Source organism: Mytilus californianus, unplaced genomic scaffold (genome assembly GCF_021869535.1).
Source record: "Mytilus californianus isolate M0D057914Y unplaced genomic scaffold, xbMytCali1.0.p SCAF_14, whole genome shotgun sequence".
Lineage (NCBI taxonomy): Eukaryota > Metazoa > Mollusca > Bivalvia > Mytilida > Mytilidae > Mytilus > Mytilus californianus.
The window spans coordinates 10,158,817-10,185,454 of record NW_026262626.1 but is presented as its reverse complement, the minus strand read 5'-3'; the positions used below and the strand labels follow the sequence as shown (position 1 = coordinate 10,185,454).

General features: G+C 32.7%; 2 protein-coding genes across 9 annotated transcripts in view; one reads left to right on the top strand and one right to left on the bottom strand.

Moving 5' to 3' along the window:
* Positions 1 to 3,842, bottom strand: part of LOC127724160 (protein Son-like) — a 35,282-nt gene extending 31,440 nt beyond the window's left edge. For all 8 annotated transcript variants that reach the window (XM_052231037.1, XM_052231038.1, XM_052231039.1 and 5 more), the window contains exons 1-2: positions 3,701 to 3,842; positions 489 to 1,595 (exon numbers count right to left, since the gene is read on the bottom strand). In XM_052231037.1, the coding sequence (XP_052086997.1) occupies positions 489 to 1,560 (1,072 nt within the window). In that variant the 5' untranslated portion in view covers positions 1,561 to 1,595; positions 3,701 to 3,842. The remainder of the gene's footprint in view (positions 1 to 488; positions 1,596 to 3,700) is intronic.
* The window catches only part of LOC127724169 (uncharacterized), a 483,200-nt gene that overhangs the window by 240,505 nt on the left and 216,057 nt on the right, over positions 1 to 26,638 (top strand). The gene's annotated exons all lie outside the window — the stretch shown is intronic.

The window sequence follows — 26,638 nt, the reverse complement described above, 5'->3', positions numbered from 1 at the left end:
TATCTGAGATATGGACTTGACCACGAAAACTTAACCTTGTTCACTGATCCATGAAATGAGGTCGAGGTCAAGTGAAAACTGTCTGACGGGCATGAGGACCTTGCAAGGTACGCACATACCAAATATAGTTATCCTATTACTTATAATAAGAGAGAATTTAACATTACAAAAAATCTGAACTTTTTTTTCAAGTAGTCACTGAACCATGAAAATGAGGTCAAGGACATTGGACATGTGACTGACGGAAACTTCGTAACATGAGGCATCCATATACAAAGTATGAAGCATCCAGGTCTTCCATCTTCTAAAATATAAAGCTTTTAAGAAGTTAGCTAACGCCGCCGCCGCCGCCGCCGGATCGCTATCCCTATGTCGAGCTTTCTGCAACAAAAGTCGCAGGCTCGACAAAAACCAGTTTAGATACATGAAATTTTTTTTTAAATTTGCATATTTTACTGTTAAAAAAAAAAGTAAGGTTTAGAATTTACCTTCTTCCAGGTTTTTCTTTGGTACAGCCAGTGTATCATCTTGTTTAGCTCCTGATGATATTAACTCAGCACTAGTTTGACTAATTTTAAATGCAAGCTGAAATTTGCCTGGCTTTTTACTTTCAAATGGAACACCTTTTCCAGGTTCCAACGAAGCACCCTCTTCTTTTTTTACTGAAGTCTCTTTTATCACTGAACCTTCTACCTGATCAAACAATGAATTTTTTTCCTGGGATAAATCTTTAGCAGGCAGTTTTATAATATGATTCTGAACTTTTTCATTGTTTTGAATATCAGTTTTAGGAACATCCTCAGTTTTAACTTGTTTGACGGCAGAAGAAATTGAAAATTTACTTGATTCTAAAATTGACAATTTCTTTTCATCTGAGGGTTTTTTGTCCAATGTTTTACTTGATTCTGTATAAGGCAATTTGTCAGGCAAATTTGTCTGAACTGATGTCACTGATGATTTCACTTCACAAGCTAGACTGTCAGACTTGCTAGACTTTTTGTCATGAGATCTTTTAGAATGAGCACTTTTTTTAACAGGTGATGGAGTATTTTGGTTAATACTATATAACTCGTCATCTAACAGTCTATTCATTTCATCAACTGAGTTTGCTACTTCATTTTCACTGTCTTTTTTCTCTGCTGCTTGTTTATATGCTGATTCAATTTCATTCATTTTTGTTGCTAAGAAATCTTTAAATAAATCATCAACAATAGTCTGTGACAAGTCACCATCTTTAGAATCACTCTGAACTTCTTTCAACATGGCTGCCTTTATGGCAGATGCATGCTGGGAAAGAACTTCCTGAGTTATCATTTGATGGCTTTTCTTTTTATCTTTTGATTTTTCTTTGTGTTTATGTTTGTGTTTATGCTTCTCTTTCTTGTGTTTCTTCTTTTCTTTGTGTGAACTTTTGGCACCATTTTCTTCCGTGTCACCAGAAACTGTACTAACAGACCTCTCCCCACTTGTAGATGATGTAATGACTAGTTTTGGTTCACTATCTCTCGGCAGGGGAATGGTACTTGTAGGTGGTAAAGGAATAGAGTTTAAATTGTCCATTTTTGGATACTGGAAGATCACCAGCACATTTTAATCTGAAAATGAAATTGATAGTTTATGTAACAATTATTTTAAAGACAAATTAGTCATAAAAATTCTTTCTTTTAAATGTTAACTACAGTTTAAACATGTTTCTATGAAAGATTTTAAGGCACAATATTGTTTAAACAGGGCCCCCGTTAGCTTCAACTGGTTTGTGACATCATGAAAAAGTTGTATAATTTCAGAACTTATCCGTATTGGAATAACTAACAATAAGGTCTATTGTCTATTTAGATGGTCAGACTTGTCTTCATTACTTATAGACAGATCCAAATTGTCTTATTTGTAGAGTAGACAGTCATTTTATCATTTTTTAAATAGTCCAACCTTTCATTTAATACTAAATGACTGAGTTGACATTATTGAGCATGCATACAAGAGCGGACATGAAAATTTTTGCAGAGAGAATCCTTCAACATCATTGTAATTGTTTTGACAAATTGGTTTTAAGCCACACCAATTTAATGTCTAGTTCTTCGGTCAAAAGTTCCAAAAAATATGGACGAGCGAGCAAAATTTTTTGTTTTTATTTTTTCTTGAAAATGAGTTTTTAAGAGGCGAGTGCTCTACAAGTGAAGCAAGCGGTATATTTTTTTTTTTTCAAATTGTGCGATTTAGAAGTTGTACAATTTATGTACATGTTATAACTGAGTTACTTCATAGAAAATGAGGAGAAACAGATGCTCTAACATGTCTAATGCATATAATTTGATTTATTAGTGCCTGTACCATACCAGATTTTCTCACTGTGGTTTAGTTAAATTTGGTTATTTTCTTCAATATAAAAATATGGAGATGTGGTACAAAGTAAGCTTTGTCTGTGTGAATTTTCTTTTAAATCCATATATATGTATATATATATTTAGGAAGAATAGCAGATGCAGTTTTACAAGACGAATTATGTTAGTTAGGTAAATGAAACATGTTGAATAAAATTAAAATATGTGTATGTATCCAAAAATGCACCTGAAAGATATTTTGATCATGTTGATAGTTGTTTTCATTTTATGGTTATGATTGTTTATTGGCTGCTTGACATCCAGTTGGAACTATTTATCCATATTTAGGATCAAAATAATGAGTGAGGTGAATATTGCTTGCTTTGAACTAAAACAACATCCTGAATAAGATAGTTATATTGCTATACATGTAGATTCCAATGTATTAAAATATTCCCTTAAAATACCTGTCGCTCCATTCATATGCATTATTCTGACTGAGCAAAATACTCTTTCCTTTTGCTTCTAAAAGCTGCAATGCATTTAAAACTCTTGAGCTTGACTAGAAGTGGTTGAACCAATTACACACCTCTTATTATTATGAGCATGCCAATCACAATACCACCACCTTGGTCTCGTTGGAACTCTTTAAATTCCCCCTAACAAAAGAGTTCTGCAAAAGACTAACATGGGGATATGGGGTTTCATCTAACAAAAGATTTTTAATTTTTGCCTCCTAGAACAGGTCTTCAAAGGTAAAACGAGAAGCATTTCAGATAGCTGTGTTCAATAACTACTTGTCCACGGCAATGAGCTGACACAACTGCATGTTGGCATCCCAATTTTTTTACCTTTTAGGCCTATATACAAATCGATTTATCATACGTACGTTTGAAACGATCAGAGCAATATATGCAATAGAAAAGCGTCTATGTGAAAAAAAAAATTCATATTTTGAGGATGCGCAAATCATGTGAGTGGGTGTTTTCATATGTTTTATTGAATTGTATTTATTTATGGTTACAGGAAGGTTTACTTTCTGGTAATAAATTCTGTCACGGCCATGACGCAGAACTTACAGTGTGCTAAATGTCCTCCTTTACCCATAAGGCGTAACTCATAATACATACATTGACAGTCAGCGACTAATTAAGTAATTTCACTATAAATCGTAAAGAAAAAATAATTGTAAGTCATGAAAATTTAAGTATGAACGCGTTTCTTTTAAAAAGTTGCAAAAATATGAACAAGCATTAACACTTTGTTCGTGAGAAAAATAAAAGGTTACATTCGTGTTGTAGAGGGTCGAGACTCTCCTTTCCTAAGCCGAGTAATTCGTTCAAATGCTGTTATTCGGTTTCGCCGTGTGTTATACTTACAGCGTTGTCTGGGTTATATGCTAAGGAATGGTGTGCTTAATGTGATTCAAAATGTCATTCTAACAGTTAAAAGTTAATGATACAAAGTGAAAAGTCTTTGAAAATAAAATATTTTTTCATGGCCGATGCGAAAAGGGAGATAATGAACAGAGGGATGTCTTATTCCCGCTATTCGGCCTAATTAATTAGCCACTACAACGTACCTTTAAATAATATAGTCAAATGTCAAAAGGGTTTCACACATCGGAAATTATAATATACATTTCATATCAAAACACATAAACAATGTAGTGTAAATGAAGTTTTACCTTTTACCATTAACTATAGAAATATATGTAGTTTCTTGCAACAATTTAAAATACTTGTATGAATTATACTTTTTAAGAATTCACTGTTTAAAAATAAATCAAAATAATCTGCTAAAAAATATTTATAGTTATGTAGCATGTGCAGAGGCAGATTTAGGGTTTGGGGGGTGACCCCTCGTTTGTGAAAATTTGGTTGATTATTGAGGGAATCACTGAAGCATGACTGGAGCGGGCCCTCTCTTATGAAAATTTCTGGATCCGCCACTGATGTGTAGGAACAAATTTCAAATGATTTCTTCGGAATTACACGTCATTAGAATATTTCATAATAACCATGAAAAAACTGCAAATCCTATGAGTTTTAGAGTAAAAGTTTCATTCAAACAGGACCTGAAATAAGTTTTAAACAATGGAAAAACCATGCTTTTGTAAGAAACATATAGCGTAAGAGGTGTGAAACACATTTAACCTTTGACTGTATACATAAATATGAACAGATAAATATATTATGGTATTATAAAAAGTCTCTGATATGAAATCATGCTTTACTTTATAAATATTTTTGAACGACTTGAAATATAATAGTTATACTACTGAATGCCTTTTGACATTTTCTTGGGTGTTATTTCTGTTGTTGGAGTGGTCTCACTGACTCGTACCTCGAATCTATGGATCTATTTTATTATATTCATGAGTACGAGTTAGGACTTATTATTAATCCCAGCTCGTACTCGTGATTATAATAAAAGAAATAAAAAAGATAGTAGCACAATTTATAAACTTTTTACTTTATAAATAATATAACCATACAATTCTGAGTGTGAAATGTAATGTTTAAATGATATATGTATGCCTGTTTGAATAACCTTTCACTGAGTAACGAAAACATTACATTCAGTGAAATCTGAAACGTCGCTATAAGCATTTATATATCAAACAAACTGAGAAATATACATTTAATAGAAAAAGACAACGGAACACCACCGGTCAATACAGCAAAGATAAGGACACTTGACAATAGGAAAAGATAAACATACCTTCTGTCGCTTAATATGAAGATATAACAGTGAGAATGTTTTGTTATCTAAAGGTATGAAAATAGACAGGGACCTGATGTATATATCTTTAAATGAATTGTAAAAATTGCACTAAACATATATTCGAAATAACATGAAATGTATGTCACACAGAAATGTACTTGGTATGTAAGATTTGAAAAATTCTAAGTAGGAAACAAAAGAGAGGTTGTAAAATATTAAGGAAAAAATAACGCCTAGTTTCAAATATTTAATGCATATACAGGACTTCAACAAATTAACAATAAATCTCATACATATGTTCTGCCATGTCAATCGACTGAGAGGAAGAGCGGACAATTTGACTACCACTGGAAAAAAGTTGTTAGATTTGAATATTAATTTTGCCATGTAACAGAAAACACCGAAAGACATTTCACAAAACAACAATTACTTCCACATCCGAATTCTCTCGAAAATACTAAAATGGAACTGGGAGTCGTCCCGAAAATCATACATTTCTAATATCAAACTCCAAAATGGACACCAATCACGCACTACTTATGTTTGATTTATTAAGATTGAGTTGAGGTGAAGTTGACAAATTTCATTTAAATAGTTTTTTTAAAATCTGCAATTTTACATAAAATATTCACCGAAATGGCTGCAGATTATGATACAACCTCCAGCAAAAGACATGAGTCTATACAATATTTCAAGTTCTTAATAGCCTAGGGTATAAAAAAAGTTGGAATGATTTAATCATAAAATATCAAAGATCTGATATCAACACTAAATTCTTCGAAAAACAACAATAACCCATTTAGAGATGACATAAGACAACTATAGACGAAGTTTCAGACCTTGGACAAGCACATTGCAATCAAGCACATGAAAATAAAACAAATGGAAATCAAGCACATAGAAATCAAGCACATGGCATTCAAGCACATGAAAATCAAGCATATGGATATCAAGCACATGGAAATCAAGCACTTGGAAATCAAGCACATGGAAATCAAGCACATGACAATCAAGCACATGTAAATCAAGCACATGGCATTCAAGCACATGGATATCAAGCACATGGAAATCACACATGGATATCAAGCACATGGAAATCAAGCACCTGGAAATCAAGCACATGACAATCAAGCACATGGAAATCAAGCACATGTAAATCAAGCACATGGATATCAAGCACTTGGAAATCAAGCACATGGCAATCAAGCACCTGGAAATCAAGCACATGGCAGTCAAGCACATGGAAATCACGCACATGGCAATCAAGCACATGGAAATCAAGCACATGGAAATCTTTTTTTTTGCCATGACATTGTCTGTTTGTTTTCGACTTATATGTTTGAATATTCCTTTGATATCTTTTGCCTCTCTTTTTATGTTGGATCTTAACGTAATGGTAATCGGGTCGACTGTCCTTTGAAAACATTCCAGTGAAAACAGAGGAAAAAACCCTCAAAACTGAATCAAAACAGCTTCGCCACAAACCATGCTAAGTTACCAGTGCCATGTTGAGGTATATTCAAATGTGTTTAATGAATTAGGTGGACGATTCTGGACATAAGGATAGGAAGTAAGTGCACTAAGTACATAAGTCCCTGTGTTAGGATACAAATCAAAATTAGGTAAAAACAATAAAATTAAGAAAACCAATCCTGGAGGAACAAATGTTATCATATATTAGATTTCAAAGTGTCGTACTAAAAAAACGTAAACATATAAACGTAACTTGTACTTGTTATGAGCGTATGTAGTGATGTCATGAAATCAAAGTTCCTTCATAATATAATTTCCAAAATAGAAGAAATAAATTGTAATATTATTTCCACTGGAACAAGTATTACAATATTTGTTCGTAACGGAATAAATGGTACAGAGTATTTGTTCCAACGGGAACAGATATTATGTCATTGTTTATAACAAATTTTCCAGGGGAACATTTGTTATGCGGAACACATATGCGTCGACAGTGATACGATGAGGAACCATATCATTTTAAGGAACAAATTACCAGCTTTGTTATGTGCGTTCAGTGACACGTTAAGGAACCAGTTCCTTTTGAGATGTCTCCATCGTGGTCCGCGCTAACCAATGCAGGATTGTTCAGTAAAAACAATTAATTTTAAAATGGAAAACATTGCATTATACACACTATATACGAACATTGTCGGAAAATATAAAATTTATTTCACGGTACTCGAAACGAAACAGCTCACCAAAGGCTCACTTATCCTCCTGTTTCTAATGCTTATACAAATAAATTAATATATTTTCCGGCGAAACGACGAAAAGACAAACAAAAACTCACAGAAAACTAAAGATTAAGTAACACGAGCAGAACAAAATCATTTCACACCTCTCTGAGTTCAACTTCATGAAAACATTGTATATCCTGAATTATACAAGTATCAACTTTCTACATGCCAATTTTCAACCAATGTTTAAAGTCTTGTAGTGACACATTATGTTCGAGATTTCCCCTACCACTAAAAATCTTCATTAGAATACTATTGAGCACAACTACCCTAAAATTGTGTTGCAAGTACTTGCACGAGTAAATTTGGGCTCAAAACGAATTAATTTGTTAGTTAAAGTAAACAACAACATTAAAGTACTTTTTATTTGCCAGAGTAGGGCTACTTTCACATTGTTCTAATTTGGAGTAGGTGAATTTGTGGTCTGACATCTGCAGACGGATAGACATACGGAAAATTTGTTTGGAAGACTTTTTATCACTACAGACTATAATGTCAAGAAACATAAAAAAAAATTATTTGAAGCATTATTTCCACAACTGTCGTTGTATTCTATTTTTTTCTTATAAAAGTGTGTTTATCTTTTTCATATTGTGGATTATATGGAAATTAAGCTATATTAAAGACTGCAGGGACTTCTATGCAATTATTCATAGTTTTATTTTTCTCCTAAGATTGTTCACTCGGCATAGAAAAGTTAACTCTTAACATATTTTTTCCTCGTTGGGTTATTTCAATTTATACATGAGTAAGAAATAGGTTAACATCACAGTAGGGACATACAATGCATAAGATAGGCAATAAAATTAATCTCAGATGTTCCTGTCAACAAAGGTTATTACTCAGTCTAGTTCATATTTATGTTTTTAATAGATATGAATAGAATCAATACGTCAATGAGACAACAATCTTGACACGGAAAAACCAAAAAGATATAGAGAGAAAAACGTACAGTCTTCAACAATATATCAGTGCCTATACGATATTTCAAGCTCTTAAAATTAACTAACCCGAGACGGAAAAATAAATCAAATAGATTTAAGAGAGAGTAAGGCAATATTTTCCATCAACACCAAATTCTTCAAATAGCAAAACTTATAAGACAAGATCAAAGATAACCACTGACGAAGTTTCAACTTCCTGACGCAGAAAAAAACACATGACGATGTGGCGGGATTAAAACGGTTTTTAATGAAGTTTGTTGCACTCAAAGATGTGGGTTCTACCCAAAGTATTGTTTTTGTTATGAAAAAGTAAGAAGATACCAAAAGGCAGTTAAAAAACCAAATGTCGTCTCGAAGTTTTGATAGGAAAATATTCACTTCCGATTTAAAATGTCAATTCTGGAGACATTAATTGCTTAATTAACGCTGATTCTAAAAATATATGGTTTCTCAAAACTTTTGATTCAAATAAAGGAGAAAAGAAGTACTTCAGGTTTACAAAATTTCACTTCCGGTTTCATTTAATTGAACCTTACTTCACACTGATTCCAAAAATGTAAAGTTCTAGTAATTTTCACATGAAAATAATGCAAAAACGGCTTCTTCCGGATTACAAAAGGTCACTTCCGGCGATTGACCTTCTTCAAGGTCATATGTCTGAAACTTAATGTCAAAGACCTCATGAATTTATCATGTACCAATAAGATGTTACACAAAAGGTCAAAATCTAGAACGTCAAATTCACATTTGACATTGACATCAATTTCAAGGTCATATAGCAGGACCACAAATCAAAAGAGCCTAGGTCTCTCCTATATATGGTTTATGAGTTATATAACCAAACAGCTTATTTGAAATATAAGAGGGGAGAAAACTCTGGTTAAATATCAACGTACCCTTTCAACCAAAATTTTGGTGTACCGGCATGTCTCAACTAACAAAATAGTAAAAATATTTTGTCGTTTTCTTATACGGTTTGTGAAAATAAGCCAAAATCAAAATTTAGAATATGACCTTGACCTTTGACCTTGATCTCATTTTCATTTTGGTGGATCAAGGACCTCAAAACAAAAGACCCTAGGTTTCTATGACTTATGTTTTATGAGTTACTATAACATTTCACTTATGTTAGATATTAAAGGGGAAATAACTCTCATATGGAGTCTCCAGAACGCTTCAGTCAAAATTAAACATAACATTCTGAGGATATAACAAGCAATTTAGAAAAATAAATGTGTCGCTTTCTTTTACGGTTGCGAAGGAGTCATAACAAGAAACACAGTGTTCGGGGAGATAACTCTTACTAAGTAAAGTGTTCAGTTAAACAGGGTCAGTTTCAAAAGCGTATAAACTGTTCAATATCATATACAAAAAATGTAAGCCACATCTTTTGAAATAACAATACCGCGAAAGAAAAAAATTAGGCGGAAGAAAAAATATGTACCAGGCTTATAATATGGAATGCCACGCGTGCATTTCGAATACATCATACTTATCCTATTTCTAGAATAAGAAACAACCTCGCAAAGCGGTTTGTGTTTGTAGCGTCCGACAAAGCAGCCAATAATGTGGTGGTGGTGGTATGACGTAAATTCTACACGGAAGTTCTTCAGAATGAAATTATAAATTCTTCTACATTCAGGTCAGTGAGCTCCACAGAGAGTCATATAGTAAAGTAAACAGTCATATCATAACCACATCACAGCTTAAAGCCTCTTCTGAACATTTGAAGGTCCCTACTATATATTGGTTACCTAAACAACACACACAAAAAAAAAAACGTCAAATATCGTTTCATCTCGGCCTTTAGTAAGTTTTCTACAACAAATCTGTCAGTGCTTTTAACTATAGTTCCTTAACTACTATCAAAGAACTTATCATTAACGTTTATAATAAAACAATTGAAAATAGTGGAGTTAACTATTTTTGGAATGTACAAAATTCTTTGAATGTTTAGATAAATTACGTGCTTTTGGTGGTCCTTTTGATTTTGCTGACAGTTTTGACTTTTCAACATTTTACACTACACTTCCACACAATCTTATCAAACAAAAGTTTGCCTTTTTAATTAAATAGTCGTTTGATACATCTGATTGCAAATATATTTGCTGTAACTATTTAAAGCCTTCTTCTTTATTGAGAAAGGTAAATTTGCTAGATATACTTACTGGAGGTGTGATTTGATGATTGAAGCTGTTAATTTTCTCCTTGACAACATTTATGTCTCTATCAACAATAAAGTGTATCGACAGGTTGTAGGTATTCCTATGGGCACCAGTTGCACCCTTTTAATAGCAGACTTGTTCTTGTACTGTTATGCATCACAGTTTAAGGTCAAACTCAGTAGACCCGTCTAAATTGCATTCTGAATATATTGCCGAAATTTACTCAAAGGAACTTACTTAAAATAAATCAATTATAAAAGGTAATAACTGTCCTTTCCTAGATTTAGATATTTCAGTTTTACACGGGAAACTCTACACAAAAAATTACGACAGAGGAACGATTTTTCTTTCCCTATTGTTTATTTTCTTTTTTTGGGATGGTGATGTTCCTTTGGCAGAATCTTCCGGCATTTATAAATCACAACTCGTTTGCTATGTCCGTGTCTGTAGTGACGTTTTGGATTCTATATATTACTGGTAAATTATTAAGCAAGGGATTTCGTTATATATGTAAGCCTCAAATCTATGTCCAGCCTCAAATCTATGTCCTTTCCGCAAATCTATGTCCTTTTTAATATTGCGTCATAGACGTTCCAAATTTATGTCCTTTATTGTCTCAAATCTATGTCTTTTTTTGTCTCAAATCTATGTCTTGTATTGTCTCAAATCTATTTTTATTAACTCAAATATATGGCCATTTTTGTCTCAAATCTTTGTCCTTTATCGAAATGTGGTGACGTAAGACATAATAAGACGTAATCAAGTAAAAAAAATATGTGAGTTTCATTCATGAAGGCACATAAGTAAAGTAACATGTATGCTCGGTAGGCCAACAATTTGTACACTGAATTATGTTGTGGTTGATGAATGTTGATGTCATGGTACACAATGAATTTTAAAAAATACATAGCTTCGAAACAGGAATAGTTTCACCAGAAATCAAAAACTATTTAATAAGATAGTGGCACAAAATGTCGTTGTTAAACCGGCAATAAATTGTACCCTAAACATTTTAATGTGGTACCTATACATTGAAACATTGAACAAAACGTTTGTAAGTAGATGTATGTGTTTACAGATTACGATACAGAATAGTTTCAATTCATTGTTGAAGGCCGTACATGTATATTTAGTTGCTTGTATACAGATGTCATTTTGTCTCAGGTTGTTTATTAACTTATATTTCGTTTTTGTTATCAAGACGTAATGAGTAAAGGGAAGTAACGATAATTACTACAGAACAATCAAACACGGGATCAAGAAAAGTAAACAATTCGAAAATGTTGTAGTTTTGCAATAAAATGTAAATCATACAATAATTACACGCGCATGTAAAATTTTTAAGCACACAAATGGAGAACACATCCCAACTTAACATTGAATTATGAAAAATTACTTAATAAAACAAAAATCCTATAAGGCCGTACTTATTAGACTGGCATTAATTTGCGTATGGCGAAACAAACTGGAAAAAGATTTAAGAAAAGAACACAGATTTGAGGCCGTATCTTTTTAAACGAACATAGATTTGCGAATAACGTCACGATTGAAAACGTCAAGACATTTAGGGATGAGGTCGCCGACAGATCAACCGAACTAGCGCTTGACTTTCTATGTTTCCAATCTCTTGAGTATGCGCTTCTGTGGGTGGGCATGATTTTTATTTTGCTCCGTATATTCTAATAATCATCTGATAAGTAATTCAGAGGAATTTTTGTTAAATTACTATTGATACTTATTCCAATATATGAGTTTATGGATAAATTCGACGATCATTTGAAATCTAAATAAACTCGTGGCTCAAATGGTAGTCGTGAGCTATTGCCATCCCTTTGCGTACGTCGTCCGTTAAATTTTACAAAATACTTCTTTTTTTGAATATACTAGCACAAGTGCAATCAACTTGGCTCAAATCATCTTTCGGTTATCTAGTTTTATGCTGCGTTCACACGTAATTCGAATTCGATTCGCATTAACTAATTCGAATTAGTTTAATTCGCATTAGAAACGTTTAACGTCCAAACGTAAATTCTAATTCGAATTGCAATGCGCGTCAAATTCGCTTTACTGTCCTAACGACGTTAACTTTTGTTCGTATTAACAAAAACGCATTTCTAATGCGAATTGGATAATGCGATTTAGCCAATTCGAATCAATTCGAATTAAAAATGAAGAGTGTGTGAACGCGATTAGCGAATTCGATTCGCATTCGATTCGAATTCAATTCGAATTAAATGTACGTGTGAACGAGGCATAAAATGTGTCCGACGAATCCACCGACCAATCAGCATGGCTGGCATGGTTTAAACATGGCTGGCATGGTTTAAAAAACAGAGTGGTAATATGCAAATGTTGTTTATTATCTTAAAAACTGTGTTGAGAAGAGAAAATCTGAAATGATTAAAATGTTCAAAATGTCAATTTTGGAAGAAAAAAATCCCATTCAGATTTCTTATATGAGTTAATGCTCCTGAAAGATGATCTTTACCAATTGTTACGCTTTTTTCTCTTATTATGAAAACAATAATATGTAGAGATACTTAAGGAAAAAAATCGACACGAGGAGATCTGCAAATAAAATAATATGACAGAAATCGTTAGTCAAATCTTGATCTGAGTTATGGTCCTTAAATGACGATTTGTGTTCTGAATGTTTTGCATATTTGGTTGAAATCATAGTTGATAGGTACGCAGCTTATATTATCAGCAAAATGAGATTTACTAACAAGTCGAATAATTAAAATCGTCAGTTGACTCATTATAGGAAAAACTGCTCTAAAAGGATGATTATTTTAAATCAATTTCAGTTCTTTTACCAATTTATTCAGAAAACAATGTTATATGGATAGACCTTGGAACATCTAAATTGATCAGTACCACAAGATCTTTAAATAAATCAAATTATTGAAATTATAAATTATTTGATTGCCCGTAAATTCATATGTAATAACTTTATAACCTATTAACTTAAACAAAATATTATCGATAGGCAAAAACTATATACATGTACATCAAAAGTTGTCAGCAAGGTACGATTTTGGTCCACACAGTTCCATGCTACACACATATTCTTGTTGCACTGTATCTATTAAATGACAAAATGCTAGGTGAGCAATATAATCTACTTGGGGATTCTAATTGTGTAAGCCTAAATAAAGTAACTTAAATATGAGTTGATTGAAATTTCTTTCTAAAAATATCCGAAACAGTTTCTGGCCTAAATGAATAAAATATATCAAGTTTATTACGTCACCTTAGATTATATATAAAATAGTATCCAGCAAACATATAATGTAACTTTTCTCTTACGCATCAGTGGATGGCGTGACATACTCATTTTAATTATTTCGTATCTATGCTAAAATATGAGAAAGTTCACAAAACCTTATTTAAACTACAATATATGTACAACTTGTTATTCTCAATATGCACCTAGTTTGCTTCACTTGAAATGGGTTGTTGATCGTGTATTATTTATTGTCACAGAATGATAACCGGTAAATTTAATTGGTATTTTTTTTTAAGTTGCATTTTTATTTTTCGCTTAGTGATGTCATAATTATAAAAAAAAAATTAGATAAATTTAAACTAGTCAAAGTTTTTAGCATCCTCGACGAATATCTGTTGTTTTTTTTGTAGACAAAGACAAAAAAAAACCCATTCTCTCCACAAAAGACCAAATGACACTGATCAGGGAAGTACAGAGTCATTGTAGGAATGTATTATAAGATCGTATTAAATGTTAAATGTCGATTTCTTTGTCAAATAAAAATGCAATAAAAGCAGATATTTTCACTGGTGTTATTTACAAATATACACAAAAACTGGATCGTTTCGAGTGACTTAAAAATTCTTATCTTGATCCTTATTGCATTCTTAACCTTCTCCTTTAATTTTGTACGTACTACTACATAGAATATTCACAGAAATGGATGCAGATTAGGATACAACCTCCAGCAAAAGACATGCGTCTATACAATATTTCAAGCTCTTAATAGCCCAGGGTATAAAAAAAGTTGGAATAATTTAATCATTAAATATCAAAGATCTGATATCAACACTTAATTCTTCGAAAAACAACAAAAACCCATTTAGTTATGACATAAGACAACTATGGATGAAGTTTCGGACCTTGGACAAGCACATGAATATAAAGCACATGGAAATCAAGCACATGAAAATCAAGCACATGGAAATTAAGGACATGGAAATCAAGCACATGGCAATCAAGTACATGGAAATCAAGCACCTGTAAATCAAGCACATAGCTTTCAAGCACATGAAAATCTAGCACATGGATATCAAGCACATGGAAATCAAGCACATGACAATCAAGCACATGGAAATTAAGCACCTGGAAATTAAGCACATGAAAATCAAACACATGGAAATCAAGTACTTGTAAATCAAGCACATGGCTTTTAAGCACATTGATATCAAGCACATGGAAATCAAGCACATGGAAATCAAGCACATGGCAATCAAGCACATGGAAATCAAGCACATGGCATTCAAGCACATGAAAATCAAGCACATGGATATCAAGCACATGGAAATCAAGCACATGAAAATCAAGCACATGGATATCAAACACATGGAAATCAAGCACATAGAAATCAAGCACATGGCAGTCAAGCACATGGAAATCACGCACATGGCAATCAAGCACATGGAAATCAAGCACATGGAAATCAAGTTTTTTTTTGCCATGACATTGTCAGTTTGTTTTCGACTTATGCGTTTGAATATTTCTTTGGTATCTTTTGCTTCTCTTTTATGTCGGATCTTAACGCAATGGTAATCGGGTCGACTGTCCTTTGAAAACATTCCAGTGAAAACAGAGGAAAAAACCTGCAAAACGGAATCAAATCAGCTTCGCCACAAACCATGCTAAGTAACCAGTGTCAGGTTGAGGTATATTCAAATGTATTTAATGAATTAGGTGGACGATTCTGGACATAAGGATAGGAAGTAAGTGCACTAAGTACATAAGTCCCTGTGTTAGGATACAAATCAAAATTAGGTAAACACAATAAAATCAAGAAAACCAATCCTGGAGGAACAAATGTTAGCATATATTAGATTTCCAAGTGTCGTACTAAAAAACGTAAACGTATAAACGTAACTTGTACTTGTTATGAGCGTATGTAGTGATGTCATGAAATCGAAGTTCCTTCATAATATAATTTCCAAAATAGAAGAAATAAATTGTAATATTATTTCCACTGGAACAAGTATTACAATATTTGTTCGTAACGGAATAAAGGGTACAGAGTAATTGTTCCAACGGGAAATGATATTATGTCATTGTTTATAACAAAGTTCCCAGGGGAACATTTGTTAAGCGGAACACATATGCGTTGACAGTGATACGATGTGGAACCATTTCATTATGAGGAACAAGTTACCAGTTTTTTTATGTGCGTTCAGTGACACGTTCAGGAAACAGTTCCCTTTGAGATGTCTCCATCGTGGTCCGCGCTAATCAATTATGCAGGATTGTTCAGTAAAACAATTAATTTGAAAATGGAAAACATTGCATTATACACACTATATACGAACATTGTCGGAAAATATAAAATTTATTTCACAGTATTCGAAATGAAACAGCTCACCAAAGGCTCTCTTATCCTCCTGTTTCTAAAGCTTGTAAAAATAAGGGAGCTACCATTTGATTTTTAGGGGGGGAGGGGGGGGGGCTAGGATGAAATTTGAAAAAATAGGCAGGCGACAGGAATTTTGAGTTAAAGAAAAGGCAGGATGAGACACTTGCAAAAAAAAAAAAGTCAGGATAAACTTTAAAAAAATGCAGGACAAAATTTTTCATCCAAAACCCCTATAAAAATCAAATGGTAGGTCCCTAAATAATATATTTTCCGGCGAAACGACTAAAAGACAAACAACAACTCACAGAAAACCAAAGATAAAGTAACACGAGCAGAACAAAATCATTTCACACCTTTCTGAGTCCAACTTCATGAAAACATTGTATATCCTGAATTATACAAGTATCAACTTTCTCCATGCCAATTTTCAACCCATGTTTAAAGTCTTGTAGTGACACATCATGTTCAAGAAGTCCCCTACTACTAAAAATTTTCATTAGAATACTATTGAGCACAACTACCCTACAATTATGTTGCAAGTACATGCACGAGTAAATTTGGGCTCAAAACGAATTAATTTGCTAGTTTCAAAGTAAAGTAAACAACAACATCAAAGTACTTTTTATTTGCCAGAGTAGGGTTACTTACACATTGTTCTAATTTGGAGTAGGTGAATGTGTGGTCTGATATCTACAGACGGACAAACATAAGGAAAATTTGTTTGGAAGACTTTTTATCACTACAGACTATAACGTCAAAAACGTAAAAAATTGCTTATTTGAAGCATTATTTCCACAATTGTCGCTGTATTTTATTTTTTTCTTATAAAAGTGTGTTTATCTTTTTCATATTGTGGATTACATGGAAATTAAGCTATATTAAAGACTGCAGGGACTTCTATGCAATTATTCATAGTTTTATTTTTCTCCTAAGATTGTTCACTCGGCATAGACAAGTTAACTCTAATATATTTTTTCTTCGTTGGGTTATTTCAATTTATACATGGGTAAGAAATAGGTTAACATCACAGTAGGGACATACAATGCATAAGATAGGCAATAAAATTAATCTCAAATGTTCCTGTCAACAAAGGTTATTACTCAGTCTAGTTCATATTTATGTTTTTAATAGATATGAATAGATATCAATACGTCAATGAGACAACAATCTTGACACGGAAAAACCAAAAAGATATAGAGAGAAAAACATAGTCTTCAACAATATATCAGTGCCTATATGATATTTCAAGCTTTTGATTAACCCGAGACGGAAAAATAAATCAAAAAGATTTAAGAGAGAGTTAGGTAATATTTTCCATCAACACCAAATTCTTCAAATAGCAAAACTTATAAGGCAAGATCAAAGATAACCACTGACGAAGTTTCCACTTCCTGACGCAGAAAAAACACATGACGATGTGGCGGGATTAAAACGGTTTTTAATGAAGTTTGTTGCACTCAACGATGTGGGTTCGACCCAAAGTATTTTTTTGTTATGAAAAAGTAAACTGATACCAAAAGGCAGTTAAAAAAACAAATGTCGAAGAAAGACTTATAACACCATGACAAAAAGAATTAAAAAACCAATTGTTCAAAAAACAATTGAAGGTCTTTCCACCCTTGTTGCACATGTTTTGATAGGAAAATATTCTCTTTCGATTTAAAATGTCAATTCTGGTGACATTAATTGCTTAATTAACGCTGATTCTAAAAAATATATGGTTTCTCAAAACTTTTGATTCATATAAGGGAGAAAAGAAGTACTTCAGGTTTACAAAATTTCACTTCCGGTTTCATTTAATTGAACCTTACTTCACACTGATTCCAAAAATGTAAAGTTCTAGTAATTTTCACATGAAAATAATGCAAAAACGGCTTCTTCCGGATTACAAAAGGTCACTTCCGGCGATTGACCTTCTTCAAGGTCATATGTTTGAAACTTAATGTCAAAGACCTCATGAATTTATCATATACCAATAAGAAGTTACACAAAAGGTCAAAATCTAGAACGTCAAATTCACATTTGACAATGACATCAATTTCAAGGTCATAAAGCAGGACCACAAATCAAAAGAGCCTAGGTCTCTCCTATATATGGTTTATGAGTTATATAACCAAACAGCTTATTTGAAATATAAGAGGGGAGAAAACTCTGGTTAAATGTCAACGTACCCTGTCAACCAAAATTTCGGTGTACCGGCATGTCTCAACTAACAAAATAGTAAAAATATTTTGTCGTTTTCTTATACGGTTTGTGAAAATAAGCCCAAATCAAAATTTAAAATATGACCTTGATCTTTGACCTTGATCTCATTTTCATTTTGGTGGATCAAGGACCTCAAATCAAAAGACCCTAGGTTTCTATGACTTATGTTTTAGGAGTTACTATAACATTTCACTTATGTTAGATATAAAAGGGGAAATAACTCTCATATGGAGTCTCCAGAACCCTTCAGTCGAAAATAAACATAACATTCTGAGGATAAAACAAGCAATTTGGAAAAATAGATTTGTTGCTTTCTTTTACGGTTGCGAAGGAGATGTCATAACAAGAAAAACAATATTCGGGGAGATAACTCTTACTAAGTAAAGTGTTCGGTTAAACAGGGTCAGTTTCAAAAGCGTATAAACTGTTCGATATCATATACCAAAAATGTAAGCCACATCTTTTGAAATAACAATACCCCGAAAGAAAAAAAATTAGGCGGAAGAAAAATGTGTACCAGGCTTATAATATGGAATGCCACGCGCGCATTTCGTCTACATCAGACTTATCCTATTTCTAGAATAAAAAACAACCTCACAAAATGGTTTGTGTTTGTACCGTCCGACAAAGCAGCCAATAATGTGGTGGTGGTGGTATGACGTAAATTCTACACGGAAGTTCTTCAGAATGAAATTATAAATTCTTCTACATTCAGGTCAGTGAGCTCCACAGAGAGTCATATAGTAAAGTAAACAGTCATATCATAACCACATCACAGCTTAAAGCCTCTTCTGAACATATGAAGGTCCCTACTATGTATTGGTTACCTAAACTACACAAAAAAAAAAACGTCAAATATCGTTTCATCTCGGCCTCTAGTAAGTTTTCTACAACAAATCTGTCAGTGCTTTTCACTATAGTTCCTTAACTACTATCAAAGAACCTATCATTAACGTTTATAATAAAACAATTGAAAATAATGGAATTAACTATTTTTGGAGTGTACAAAACTCTTTGGATGTTTAGATAAATTACGTGCTTTTGGTGGTCCTTTTTATTCTGCTGACAGTTTTGACTTTTCAACACTTTACACTGCACTTCCACTAAATCTGATTGCAAATATATTTGCTGCAACTATTTAAAGCCTTTTTCTTTATTGAGAAAGGTAAATATGCTAGATATACTAACTGGAGGTGTGATTTGATGATTGAAGCTGTTAATTTTCTCCTTGACAACATTTATGTACCTTTCAACAATAAAGTGTATCGATAGGTTGTAGGTATTTATATGGGCACTTTATATAAATCAATTATAAAAGGTAATAACTGTCCTTTCCTAGATTTAGATATTTCAGTTTTACACGGGAAACTCTAAAAATAACGACAAAGGGACGATTTTTCTTTCCCTATTGTTTATTTTCCTTTTTTGGATGGTGATGTTCCTTTGGAACCATCTTACGGTATTTATAAATCACAACTCGTTCGCTATGTACGTGTCTGTAGTAACGTTTTGGATTTCAATGAACGTGATCTATGTATTACTGGTAAATTATTAAGCAAGGGATTTCGTTATCACAAATTACTTAAAACCTTTACTACTGAATTCTTCCATAAATACAAAGATTTGGTTTCGAAGTTTGGCTGTACCTGTAAAAAACTTATTTTAAACGGGATAGCACATCCTAAATTTTACGGAGATGTTGTTCAATTGAAACTTATCGATCCGTTAAATAAACTTGTTCTAAAAGGTTTCCAATTCAACACTGTGATCAGATCTTTGAATATTGTTTTTATTGGCATAAATAGTGATTTTGTTATCAGTAACTCAAAACCATACTACTATTATACATATGCACATTCACTAATACTACTGTGGGGGGGGGGGGGGGGGGGGGGATGGGTTAACGACCTTGACTACCCATTAGGGTCTCGCACGGTCGGTAATATACATGTATATTTGTAAGCCTCAAATCTATGTCCTTTCCGCAAATCTATGTCCTTTTTAATATTGCGTCATAGACGTTCCAAATTTATGTCCTTTATTGTCTCAAATCTATGTCTTTTATTGTCTCAAATCTATGTCCTGTATTGTCTCAAATCTATGTCCTTTATTAAATCAAATCTATGGCCATTTTTGTCACAAATCTATGTCCTTTATCGAAATGTTGTGACGTAAGACATAGCAAGACGTAATCAAGTAAAAAAAATATGTGTAGTTTCATTCTTGAAGGCACATAAATAAAGTAACATGTATGCTCGTTATGCCAATAATTTGTACACTGAATTATGTTGTGGTTGTTGAATGTTAATGTCATGGTACACAATGGATTTGAAAAAATACATAGATTCGAAACTGGAATAGTTTCACCAGAAATAAAAAAAAAAATTTTTAATAAGATAGCGGCACAAAATGTCGTTGTTAAACCGGCAATAAATTATACCCTAAACATTTTTATGTGGTACCTATACATTGAAACATTGAACAAAACGTTTGTAAATAGATGTGTGTGTTTACAGATTACGATACAGAATAGGTTCAATTCATTGTTGAAGGTCGTACATATATCTTTAGTTGCTTGTATACAGATGTCATTTTGTCTCCGGTTGTTTATTAACTTATATTTCGTTTTTGTTATCAAGACGTAATGAGTAAAGGGAAGTAACGATAATTACTACAGAACAATTAAACACGGGATCAAGAAAAGTAAACAATTCGAAAATGTTGTAGTTTTACAATAAAATGTAAATCATACAATAATTACACGCGCATGTAAAATTTTTAAGCACACAAATGGAGAACACATCCCAACATAACATTGAATTATGAGAAATGACTTAATAAAACAAAAATCCTGTACTTATTAGACTGGCATTAATTTGCGCATGGCGAAACAAACTGGAAAAAGATTTAAGAAAAGAACACAGATTTGAGGCCGTATCTTTTTAAACGAACATAGATTTGCGAATAACGTCACGATTGAAAGCGTCAAGACATTTAGGGATGAGGTCGCAGACAGGTCAATCGAACTAGTGCTTGACTTTCTATGTTCCCAATCTCTTGAGAATGTGCTTCTTTGGGTGGGCATGATTTTTATTTGCTCCGTATATTTTAATAATCATCTGATAAGTAATTCAGAGGGATTTTCGTTAAATTACTATTGATACTTATTCCAATATATGAGTTTATGGGTAAATTCGATGATCATTTGAAATCTAAAAAAACTCGCGTGGCTAAAATGGTAGTCGTGAGCTATTGCCATCCCTTTGCGTACGTCGTCCGTTAAATTTTACAAAAATGCTTCTCTTTTTGAATATACTAGCACAAGTGCAATCAACTTGGCTCAAATCATCTTTCGGGTATCTAGTTTAAAATGTGTCCGATGAATCAACCGACCAATCAGCATGGCTGGCATGGTTTGAAAAACAGAGTGGTAATATGCAAGTGTTCTTTATTATCTTAAAACTGTGTTGAGAAGAGAAAATCTGAAATGATTAAAATGTTCAAAATGTCAATTTTGGAAGAAAAAATCCCATTCAGACTTCTTATATGAGTTAATGCTCCTGAAAGATGATTTTTACCAATTGTTACGCTTTTTTCTCTTATTATGAAAACAATAATAAGTAGAGATACTTAAGAAAAAAAATCGACAAGAGGAGATCTGCAAATAAAATAATATGGCAGAAATCGTTCGTCAAATCTTGATCGGAGTTATTGTCCTTAAATGACGATTTGTGTTCTGAATGTTTTGCATATTTGGTTGAAATCATAGTTGATAGGTACGCAGCTTATATGATCAGCAAAATGAGATTTACTAACAAGTCAAATAATTAAAATCGTCAGTTGACTCATTATAGGAAAAATTGCTCTTAAAGGATGATTATTTTAAATCAATTTCAGTTCTTTTGCCAATATATTCAGAAACAATGTTATATGGATTGACCTTGGAACAGCTAAATTGATCAGTACCACAAGATCTTTAAATAAATCAAATTAATGAAATTATGAATCATTTGGTTGCCCGTAAATTCATATGTAATAACTTTATAACCTATTAACTTAAACAAAATATTATCGATAGGCAAAAACTATATACATGTACATCAAAAGTTGTCAGCAAGGTAAGATTTTGGTCCACACAGTTCCATGCTACACACATATTCTTGTTGCACTGTTTCTATTTAATGACAAAATGCAAGGTGAGCAATATAATCTACTAGGGGTCTCCAATTGTCTTAGCCTAAACAAAGTAACTTAAATATGAGTTGATTGAACTTTCTTTCTAAAAATATCCGAAACAGTTTCTGACCTAAATGAATAAGATATGTCAAGTTTATTACGTCACCTTAGATTATATATAAAATAGTATCCAGCAAACATGTAATGTAACTTTTCTCTTACGCATCAGTGGATGGCGTGACATACTCATTTTAATTATTTTGTATCCATGCTAAAATATGAGAAAGTTCACAAAACCTTATTTAAACTACAATATATGTACAACTTGTTATTCTCAATATGCACCTAGTTTGCTTCACTTGATCGTGTATTATTTATTGTCACAGTATGATAACGGGTAAATTTAATTGGTATTTTTTTTTAAGTTTCATTTTATTTTTTCGCTTAGTGATGTCATAATAATAAAAAGAAAATTAGATAAATTTAAACTAGTCAAAGTTGTTAGCATCCTCGACGAATATCTGTTGTTTTTTTTGTAGACAAGGACAAAAAAAACATTCTCTCCACAAAAGACCAAATGACACTGATCAGGGAAGTACAGAGTTATTGTAGGAATGTATTATAAGATCGTATTAAATGTTAAATGTCGATTTCTTTGTCAAATAAAAATGCAATAAAAGCAGATATTTTCACTGGTGTTATTTACAAATATACACAAAAACTGGACCGTTTCGAGTGACTTAAAAATTCTTATCTTGATCCTTATTGCATTCTTAACCTTCTCCTTAAATTTGGTACGTACTACTACATAGAATATTCACAGAATAGGCTGCAGATTAGGATACAACCTCCAGCAAAAGACATGCGTCTATACAATATTTCAAGCTCTTAATAGCCCAGGGTATAAAAAAAAGTTGGAATAATTTAATCATTAAATATCAAAGATCTGATATCAACACTAAATTCTTCGAAAAACAACAAAAACCCATTTAGAGATGATATAAGACAACTATAGACGAAGTTTCGGACCTTGGACAAGCACATGGCAATCAAGCACATGGAAATCAAGCACATGAAAATCAAGCACATGGAAATCAAGCACATGGAAATCAAGCACATGACAATCAAGTACATGTAAATCAAGCACATGTAAATCAAGCACATGGCTTTCAAGCACACGAAAATCTAGCACATGGATATCAAGCACATGGAAATCAAGCACATGGCAATCAAGCACATGGAAATTAAGCACCTGGAAATTAAGCACATAAAAATCAAGCACCTGGAAATCAAGTACTTGTAAATCATGCACATGGCTTTCAAGCACATTGATATCAAGCACATGGCTTTCAAGCACATGGAAATCAAGCACATGGCAATCAAGCACATGGAAATCAAGCACATGGCATTCAAGCACATGAAAATCAAGCACATGGATAGCAAGCACATGGAAATCAAGCACATGAAAATCAAGCACATGGATATCAAGTACAATGAAATCAAGCACATAGAAATCAAGCATCTGGAAATCAAGCACATGGCAGTGAAGCACATGGAAATCACGCACATGGCAATCAAGCACATGGAAATCAAGCATATGGAAATCAAGCACATGGAAATCAAGTTTTTGTTTTTTTGCCATGACATTGTCTGTTTGTTTTCGACTTATGCGTTTGAATATTTCTTTGGTATCTTTTGCCTCTCTTTTTATGTCGGATCTTAATGCAATGGTAATCGGGTCGACTGTCCTTTGAAAACATTCCAGTGAAAACAGAGGAAAAAACCCTCAAAACGGAATCAAAACAGCTTCGCCACTAACCATGCTAAGTAACCAGTGCCATGTTGAGGTATATTCAAATGTATTTAATGAATTAGGTGGACGATTCTGGACATAAGGATAGGAAGTAAGTGCACTCAGTACATAAGTCCCTGTGTTAGGATAAAAATCAAAATTAGGTAAAAACAATAAAATCAAGAAAACCAATCCTGGAGGAACAAATGTTAGCATATATTAGATTTCAAAGTGTCGTACTAAAAAACGTAAACGTATAAACGTAACTTGTACTTGTTATGAGCGTATGTAGTGATTTCATGAAATCGAAGTTCCTTCATAACATAATTTCCAAAATAGAAGAAATAAATTGTAATATTATTTCCACTGGAACAAGTATTACAATATTTGTTCGTAACGGAATAAAGGGTACAGAGTAATTGTTCCAACGGGAACAGATATTATGTCATTGTTTATAACAAAGTTCCCAGGGGAACATTTGTTAAGCTGAACACATATGCGTTGACAGTGATACGATGAGGAACCATTTCATTATGAGGAACAAGTTACCAGTTTTTTTTATGTGCGTTCAGTGACACGTTCAGGAAACAGTTCCTTTTGAGATGTCTCCATCGTGGTCCGCGCTAATCAATTATGCAGGATTGTTCAGTAAAACAATTAATTTGAAAATGGAAAACATTGCATTATACACACTATATACGAACATTGTCGGAAAATATAAAATTTATTTCACCGGCAGGGATGAAATTTGAAAAAAAATAGGCAGGCGACAGGAATTTTGAGTTAAAAAAAAAGACAGGATGAGACACTTGCAAAAAAAAAAGTCAGGATAAACTTTAAAAATATGCAGGACAAAATTTTTCATCCTAGCCCTTATAAAAATCAAATGGTAGGTCCCTAAATAATATATTTTCCGGCGAAACGACTAAAAGACAAACAACAACTCAGAGAAAACTAAAGATTAAGTAACACGAGCAGAACAAAATCATTTCACACCTCTCTGAGTTCAACTTCATGAAAACATTGTATATCCTGAATTATACAAGTATCAACTTTCTACATGCCAATTTTCAACCCATGTTTAAAGTCTTGTAGTGACACATCATGTTCAAGAAGTCCCCTACTACTAAAAATTTCCATTAGAATACTATTGAGCACAACTACCCTACAATTGTGTTGCAAGTACATGCACGAGTAAATTTGGGCTCAATTTTCAAAAAATTCGTTTGCTAGTTTCAAAGTAAAGTAAACAACAACCAACATCAAAGTACTTTTTATTTGCCAGAGTAGGGTTACTTACACATTGTTCTAATTTGGAGTAGGTGAATTTGTGGTCTGACATCTACAGACGGACAAACATACGGAAAATTTGTTTGGAAGACTTTTTATCACTACAGACTATAACGTAAAAAAACGTAAAAAATTGCTTATTTGAAGCATTATTTCCACAACTGACGTTGTATTCTATTTTTTCTTATAAAAGTGTGTTTATCTTTTTCATATTGTGGATTATATGGATTAAGCTATATTAAAGACTGCAGGGACTTCTATGCAATTATTCATAGTTTTATTTTTCTCCTAAGATTGTTCACTCGGCATAGACAAGTTAACTCTTAACATAGTTTTTCCTCGTTGGGTTATTTCAATTTATACATGGGTGAGAAATAGGTTAACACCACAGTAGGGACATACAATGCATAAGATAGGCAATAAAATTAATCTCAAATGTTCCTGTCAACAAAGGTTATTACTCAGTCTAGTTCATATTTATGGTTTTAATAGATATGAATAGAATCAATACGTCAATGAGACAACAATATTGACACGGAAAAACCAAAAAGATATAGAGAGAAAAACGTACAGTCTTCAACCGTTACAATATATCAGTGCCTATACGATATTTCAAGCTCTTGACATTAATTAACCCGAGACGGAAAAATAAATCAAATAGATTTAAGAGAGAGTTAGGGAATATTTTCCATCAACACCAAATTCTTCAAATAGCAAAACTTATAAGACAAGATCAAAGATAACCACTGACGAAGTTTCAACTTCCTGAAGCAGAAAAAACACATGACGATATGGCGGGATTAAAACGGTTTTTAATGAAGTTTATTGCATGCACTCAAAGATGTGGGTTCTACTCAAAGTATTGTTTTTGTTATAATAAGAAGATACCAAAAGGCAGTTAAAAAAACAAATGTCGTCTCGAAGTTTTGATAGGAAAATATTCTCTTCCGATTTAAAATGTCAATTCTGGAGACATTAATTGCTTAATTAACGCTGATTCTAAAAATATATGGTTTCTCAAAACTTTTGATTCAAATAAAGGAGAAAAGAAGTACTTCAGGTTTACAAAATTCACTTCCGGTTTCATTTAATTGAACCTTACTTCACACTGATTCCAAAAATGTAAAGTTCTAGTAATTTTCACATGAATATAATGCAAA